Here is an 8,229-nt window from a genome sequence, read left to right as displayed (position 1 = left end):
TTAAGTGTATTAGGAATAAAGGTGCTACAATACGTACTTAAAAACGTTAAGTTAAGAGATAAGTCCAATTTAGAGGACATGGACCGACCCGACCGATGGACCTTTTTAGGTTTAAGAATTAAGAATTAAGACTCTTAACGAAAAAAAATAATTACGGGAGACCAAAACCTAAATAACTTTTTGAAGGTTTAACCTAACTATTTGCGTTACATCGATCATCGTGAGACTTCAAAGTCGAAACAATATGCCGAAGATGTCTGATCTTCTAAACAGAGCCGGACCAACGACGGGGTCCTATATGGATTAAAAAAAAATTGGCTAAAAAACTAAAAAAGAAGTTGTTGAGAAAATTTATAAAATAAATCATAATATTTGCAGAATTTTAATGAAAAAAATTGTTTAAAAAATTAATATGAATGTTTTTAGAAATTATTTTTTTCTCTCATCTTCTTGTTGCCTTATTTTTTTTTTAATTCCAAAAAAAAAACTAAAATTTAAACTAAGAACAAATTCTGGTGGTTGGTATAGAAGTGAATGCTTGATATTATTCTATTAGGACTTTACAATATATATATATAGGTGATTGACAGAAGTAATTAGGGTACACATAATTACAAGTAATTACAATTGGGTCATATAGTTATCTCTTTCTTACACGCCCCGCAAGATGGAGGGGCTTGAGCAACTCCAAGCTTGGAAGTACAATCAAGGAACTGTTGAAGTGGGAGTGACTTTGTTAACACATCCGCAAGTTGATCAAGGGTAGAGACATGAGAAACCCGAAGAGCACCAGCCTCGACATATTCTCGAACAAAATGGAAATAGATGGCTATATGTTTCATGCGAGAATGGAAAACAGGATCGGCAGAGAGGTAAGTCGCCCCAACATTGTCACAATATATTACCGGAGGAGAGGTGAGAGTGATACCAAGTTCCGACAGTAGAGTATAGACCCAACTCAGCTCCGCTGCAGTGTTTGCTACCGCCCGATACTCCGCTTCAGTTAACGACCGAGCAACACTCCGCTGTTTCTTGGAGGACCACGAAATGGGATTCCCACCAAGATAGAGAATATATGCATTAGTAGAAACACAATTGTCAAGATTACGAGAGCAGTCAGCGTCAGAGTACGCATGTAAGATGGTCGGTGAATCGGAGCGGATAAAAGATGCCATGTGAGGGTGTACCGGCGAGGTACCGAAGGATGCGTTTCGCAGCCTGCCAATGTAGGTTGGTGGGACTGTGCATGAACTGTGACAGGCGATTGACCGCGTAGGCTATGTCTGGTCTCGTGAAGGAGAGGTATTGGAGACTACCGATCACAGTCTGATACTCACTTGGGTTGGCAAGTGGAGTGCCGGATGTGATAGTTAACGGCGGAGAGGACGCCATTGGTACTGTCACCGGACGGGAGTGTAACATGTTGGTCTTGATTAGGAGGTCAACAATGTATTTCTTTTGCATAAGATAAAGTCCTTTCGACGTACGGGTTACTTCTAAGCCGAGGAAATAGGACATTTCTCCGAGATCCTTGCGGGAGAAACGGGCCCCAAGGTGTGAAATGAATTGAGAGACCTGATCCCCGTGACTCCCTATAATCAGCATATCATCAACATACACCAAGACATACATAGTAGTTCCATGTCGATGTAAAGTAAAGAGCAAAGTGTCCGCAATAGAGTTGACAAACCCAAGGGTAAGAAGATAAGAGTGAAGTTCCTGATATCATGCTCGCGGAGCTTGCTTAAGACCATAGAGCCTTGTGAAGTCTACAAACATAATGTGGACGATCTCGATCCACAAAACCAGGAGGTTGCGTGACATAGACTTCATCGGATAAAGAGCCTTGTAGAAAAGCATTATTCACATCGATTTCCCTTAAACACCAGCCTTTAGTTACAACGACATGAAGAACTGCACGAACGGTAGTGGATTTGATCACCGGACTGAATTTTTCGGTATAATCATGTCCATACTGTTGTTTGTATCCTTTCGCAACAAGTCGTGCTTTATACCTGTCAAGCTCACCATTAGCTTTATATTTAAGAGTGAATATCCACTTACAGCCAATAATGTTCTGTGATGGATGTGGAGGAACCAGTTCTGCGGTACAATTGCGTGTCTGAGCATTAATCTCATCACACATAGCTTCTCGCCAGTGAGGATCCCGCAACGCCTCCGCTGCCGTTGTTGGTATGTGAGGTCGAGGTTTGGTGGTTGTGGCAGTGAGTGAAACTTTTGTGTTGGGTTTAGTAATATGGTTTTTGGCTCTTGTTTGCATGGGATGAGTGTTTAGTGGTAAGGGTGGTGGGGAAGGTGAGGGAGATGGGGATGGTGTGGGGTGAGGAGTCGGTGATGGTGGTGTTGTCGGATGAGCTGTTGGTGATGGTGGAGTTGGTGGAGAGTTCGGTGATGACGAGTGACGTGAGGGAGATGACGATGATGTAGGAGAGGCGGGGCTTATGGGCTCTCGTGGTGTTGATTGCGGAGTCGGTGATGGTGAGGGAAGCGTTGCACAGGACGTGGAGACAGGCAGTGAAGACAGTACCGGAGCTGGTGATGGTGAAGAGAAAGACGGTGGCGTGACGGGGTGAGGAACAGAACACAGGGGTGTGATTGACGGAGACGTGAGTGACCGAGTCTGTAACGGTATGGTAGTGGGAAGCATATTGGGTACGACTTCATGAGAAGTAGAGGACACCGGAGATGATCGAGAAGAGGCAAAAGGATATTGAGTCTCCTCAAACCGAACATGGCGTGATGTGTAAATCTGGCCAGTTGCGTTATCCAAGCAAAGATACGCACTCTGGGTTAGTGAGTAGCCAAGAAAAACACATGGGATGGAGCGAGGTTCAAGCTTGTGAGCCGTGTATGGTTGAAGCCATGGAAAACACAAGCAGCCAAAGATTCGAAGCTTGCCATAGTTGGGAGGTTGATCCAATAACTTCACATATGGAGACTCATTGCCTAACACCTGTGTTAGCATCCGGTTAATGAGATACACAGTCGTAGCAAAGGCATATGTCCAATAACCCAATGGCATAGAAGCGATGGTGAGCAAGGTGAGGCCAGTCTCAACAACGTGGCGGTGTTTCCGTTCAGAAACACCATTATGTTCTGGTGTATGCGATGGTGTCGTCAGATGTATGATACTACGTTCTGCAAGAAACGAACGCAGCGCAATGAACTCGCCACCATTGTCAGAATATAGCGTACCAACTTTGCTTTTAAACTTGTTCTCCACAAGGGCGGGTGTAATGATCAACGGTAACCAAGTAATACTTATAGTTATCAACAGAAACAATTGGAGAAGTCCAAACATCCAAATATAAGTATTCAAGAGGATTGTGAGAGATAATTGTGTTTGAGGAAAATGGTAGTTTGTGACTTTTATTGATGGAACAACGAGAACAAAACAATTGTTTTTGTGATGAAGAAGAAACAGGTAAAGAAAATTTGTGAATAAATGGTTGTAAAATAGAAGAGGAGGGATGGCCAAGTCTCAAGTGCCAAGAAGTGATGTCGGTCTTTGGAGTAGGAGAAGCAAACATGGACGTCGCAAACGGTACCATGACTGGCCACTCATATGTCTCATTCTTTGCCCGTCCTTGGAGTAATCGGACCCCGTGTTGAGATCCTTCACCTGAAAAGCATTAGGAGAAAATTCCACTGTGACATCATTGGCATTACACAGCCGATATACAGAAATAAGATTCTTTTTAACATCAGGAACATCTAAGACATCTTTCAAAAGAAGAGAACGAGATGGTGCAGGGAGTAAAGCAGAACCAGTGTGTGTGATCGGTAAACCAGAACCATCAGCAATGGTTACTTCCTCACCACCAAAGTAGGGCTGATGCAATGCTAAATTGTTCAGATCCGAAGTGAGATGGTGTGTAGCACCACTGTACAATAGCCAATTCCCCGCATTGTAAGGTTGAGCCATCGCCATATGTGCACGCGGCTGCCATGGTGGATATGCGGAGACAGAGGAATTGGTGGAGCCAGACGGGAGACCTTGGAGCTGGAATTGAGAGCAGCGACGGGCACTATGTCCATGAATCCCACAAATCTGACACTTACCTTGGTTCAGACGTGGAGTGTATTGTGAGCGGTTGGACTGATGCTGATTCCAGTTGTTGTGGTTGTTGCTTTGGCGGTTGTTGTGGTGTCCAGTATTGCGGTAGCTGTTGTTGTTATTGTTGTTGTTGTTGTGGCGAGAGGAGACAGCATGAGCAGTGACAGGAAGAGATGAAGCAACAACGGCTTTGGCAGCAAGCTTGGACTCGAAGTTAAGGATTTTCTCATATACCTCCTTCAACGATGGGAAGTTTTCACGACCCTCGATCTGATCAACCACTGTCTTGTAGTCATCAGGGAGGCCTTCGAGAATGAACTCAATCTGAGACTCATGTTCCACCGGTTTACCGAGATGAGCCAGTTGATCAAAACGAGTCGTGAAACCTTGATAAAACTCATCAATCGTCTTTGTCCCCTTCGTCCAGTGCTTCAGCTGTGCACGGAGTTGTTGAACATGGTCATGACTCGGGTTGGCATAGGTAGAGGATAGAGTGCTCCAGATGTCAGCAGCCGTTATTGCCTTCGAGAGAAGGGGCTGGACAGAAAGCGATATAACACCAAGGATGGCGTTGTAGATCAAACGATCTTGGCGCTTCGAGAGTGTATATGCGTCATTTTTTTTGACAAAACCATTAACGGTGACCGTCTCAGGAGGAACGGAGCCAGATCCTGTAACGTACGGAGCAAGATCGTACCCGTCGAGGAGGGTAAGAACTTAGCGGCTCCACATCAGAAAGTTGGTCGACGTGAGCTTCGTCACATTCGGCATGTTGAGAGTCAGCAAGACAGGAGAGTTGGAGACAAAAATGGTCTCAGAAGCAGCGACCAGTGAGAGCAGACATGATCAAGGAAGAGAGAGAGAGAGAGAGGCGCAGGGAAGAAGAAGAAGAAGAAGAGAGGAGGCGGTCGTGAAAAAAAAAATTAGGGTTTTAGGTATCGTGTGTGTTCTGATACCATATAGAAGTGAATGCTTGATATTATTCCATTAGGACTTTACAATATATATAGGTGATTGACAGAAGTAATTAGGATACACATAATTACAAGTAATTACAATTGGATTCTATAGTTATCTCTCTCTTATAGTTGGGGCCTATTGCAATGTTTCAAATGCATACCCTCAAGTTTGGCTCTGCTCCCAAAGAATCTGGTGACGGAGATCCTATATAGGGTTTCAGTGACATCTCTTAGAAGAGTTCAATTAACTTGCACAACATGAAACACTTTATCCAAAGATTTGAGCTTTTCAGAGAAGCACTTTGGTCAAGCAAAGATAGCATCAACAAACAAAAAGGAGTTTATCGTGGTCATGGTGATGAAATTTAGGGTCTCTATGTTAAGTGTCAATCTTCACAACAACGTTGAATCACATATAAAGCATGAAGGTCAAGTTATTCGCTTAGACGGTTTAAATCAAATCTTTTGTTGCAACGGTTTATTGTTATGTGTTATGAAAGACAAGACTAGGCTCGTAGTTTGGAACCTGTATCGAGGGCAAACCCGGTGGATCACCATACATAATGACCATAGAGAGAATATGTCATATGCTCTCAGATATGAGAAGATCAGCAAATCTTGCCGCAACTACAAAATCTTGAGATATAGTTAATAGTTGCTTTCAATTTTCCTTTTCTTTTTGACTACAACTTTAACTCTATTTCGTGGAGGGTTCTTGATATATATATCTCTCTAAAATGGTATTTAAGAGTATTGTTTGATCACGATCTTGGTGTCTCTCACTCTCTCTCAATGGGTAATACGTACTAGATTGCTTCAGACCGGTTAGAAGCATGTACTGTACTCTTATTGTGTTTTGATTTCACAAGAGAGAGGTTTGCGCCACATATCCCTCTCCCGTTTCAGTGTCTTCATAAACATGTTATGGCTCTATCTAGTGTTAGAGAAGAGCAACTTGTCGTGTGGATTAAGCGCTGGGATACACAACAAAGAGAGATATGGATTACGAATAAGATTGAGTCCAACACAGTGTCCTGGAGCAGCAAGTTCTGCTTGGCAGTGAATGTGAGCTTTCTCGCTGCCTTTTTAGGTTCTAATTGCGAGTTACTTCGTTGACGAAGAGAAGAAATTTGTTGTGGTTTTAGACAAGTGGACATGGGTCTACTAAGAAGTGGCGATCGGGCATTACAAGTGGTATCATAGTCGAACGTAGACGAAGACGGTACAAGGACTTGATAGTATATATTTTAATTTGTTGATTTTCTTTTATTTCTTTCATTTTTTGAGCCACTCACAACCGCAAACGCTTGTGGGAAAGAGTGTTTTTGAAATCCAATAATTTTGAGCGGTCCAAAACGGTATAAAACGGCTTTTATGATTGGTACTAACCACTGAGAGCTATAACCGCCTGTAAACGCAGTGTTCAAACGGCAAACTTATCAGTTCACTCTTATTAGAGAACAAAACAATTAACCGTTCAGTTTTTCAAATCAAAGACAAATAAACTGATCATCAGGTCAGTCTAATAGAGTGAACAAAAAAAATTAACCGATCAGTTTTTCGGATCAAACCGCAAACTGATCGGGTCAGTCCTATTTAGCCGACCGGTTAACTGAACCCCTAAATTATATATCTGTCTCGTCGTGTTCTGACTTTCTCCTTACAAATCGGATTTGTTATCCAAATCGAAAATGTCACAATTTCTCTAACTTATTAATTTCACCGAAGCTTCTTTTTCAATGGCGATTTCTCTCCCCACCGCCTTTGCCTCTCCTCGTTTCTCAACGGAACCTTCTAACTCCGTTTCACCTTCATCGACGCTATCTTCGCTCTCATATCTGCGCTTACCTGCTCAGATTCGCCGGTTCAAGAGTGTTCAATCACCGTCGTCGTCGTCGTCGAATCGCTTCCCTTCACTCGCTGTGAGCTCTTCATTCACTCGATTTGATGAATCTATCTTTCTATTTCCTTGTAGAACTGTCCTGTGCTTTTTGGAACGAATTCAATTTTGTTCTTCATGTCTTGGTTTCTTAAGATTTAACCATGACCCAGCACTAGCTTTATGGTGTTTGTGTATTTTTCATATTATACATTGTTTTATATCTAATGGTAGAATCAGTAATGTTTAGTTTACATAATGTAACACTGAGACTGATTCCAATTGAAACAAAGAAGGAGAGTGTTAACACTTTGATTTAATGTTGTATTAGTCAGAAATATATACAACATTAGAGACTTGGTTCCAACACATTTTGAATGAATAGCTTCATGCTGTTAGTTAGATGTTCTGTGTAATCTTAAGGAAGAATCAGTATTTGTAATTAGACAATGAGCATTGTGAAAGTGTTTGATCTGTTAGTGGATTGTTCTGATGTAAATGTTGTTTACTTCTAATTCTAGTACAAGTATGGCTAAAATTGCTTGTTCATCTGTTTTTGTGTAAGAGTGTTCATATTGACCAACTTTGTGGCGCGATGGTTTGATGCAGGTTAGAGCAAAGAAGCAAACTTTCAACTCTTTCGATGATTTGTTGCAGAACTCTGACAAACCTTTACTTGTAGACTTCTATGCTACATGGTAAGTTATGTTCCGTTGCAATTTGTTAACATATCAATATGTCTAAGTTTCATGTTTGGTTTTCATATGGTTGCAGAGTTGTGTTTTTGTTTTTGTTTTTGCAGGTGTGGTCCATGTCAGCTTATGGTACCTATACTTAATGAAGTGAGTGAAACTCTGAAAGATAAGATTGCAGTTGTCAAAATTGATACTGAGAAGTACCCAAGTCTTGCTAACAAATACCAGATTGAGGCTTTACCCACATTCATCTTATTCAAAGATGGAAAACTCTGGGACCGTTTCGTAAGTTCTTCAACACCAACCAGAGTAGAAAAGAGTTGTTTTGTTTTAGTTAACATTCCTAACTTTCCATGACATGTTTGCTTTTGGTGTTCTGGCAGGAGGGTGCGTTGCCAGCGAACCAACTCGTTCAACGTATTGAGAATTCTTTGCAAGTGAAGCAATAAATATGAGAAACCATGAAACCTTATTCATCTATGAACAAATCCTTTGTGATATATAGTCAATCTAATTCATATATGGTAATAATGGTATCAGCCATTTTTCCATATTTGAGAGGCAAACTCCTCGTGAAACCGTTAACCAAATTGGCGAATATATACAACTTGAGTATAA

The 8,229-nt window shown here is 41.7% G+C and overlaps 1 protein-coding gene across 1 annotated transcript; it reads left to right on the top strand.

Annotated features, from left to right (window-relative positions):
* Window positions 6,697-8,229, top strand: LOC104777529 (thioredoxin Y2, chloroplastic-like). The gene is made up of 4 exons (XM_010501803.2): window positions 6,697-6,959; window positions 7,526-7,614; window positions 7,719-7,896; window positions 7,995-8,229. The coding sequence occupies exons 1-4, from the start codon at window positions 6,777-6,779 to the stop codon at window positions 8,058-8,060; spliced, it is 516 nt and encodes a 171-aa protein (XP_010500105.1). The 5' UTR covers window positions 6,697-6,776; the 3' UTR covers window positions 8,061-8,229.

The sequence above is a fragment of the Camelina sativa genome, chromosome 3, assembly GCF_000633955.1.
Source record: "Camelina sativa cultivar DH55 chromosome 3, Cs, whole genome shotgun sequence".
Taxonomy (NCBI): Eukaryota; Viridiplantae; Streptophyta; class Magnoliopsida; order Brassicales; family Brassicaceae; genus Camelina; species Camelina sativa.
This window is presented reverse-complemented; position numbering and strand designations above follow the sequence as displayed.

Excerpts from the sequence above, each read along its gene's own strand:
- LOC104777529 (XM_010501803.2), top strand. The coding sequence starts at position 6,777 with ATGGCGATTTCTCTCCCCACCGCCTTTGCCTCTCCTCGTTTCTCAACG. Across the intron at positions 6,960-7,525 it reads ATCGCTTCCCTTCACTCGCT|GTTAGAGCAAAGAAGCAAAC; the intron begins GTGAGCTCTTCA and ends GGTTTGATGCAG. Across the intron at positions 7,897-7,994 it reads GAAAACTCTGGGACCGTTTC|GAGGGTGCGTTGCCAGCGAA; the intron begins GTAAGTTCTTCA and ends GTGTTCTGGCAG.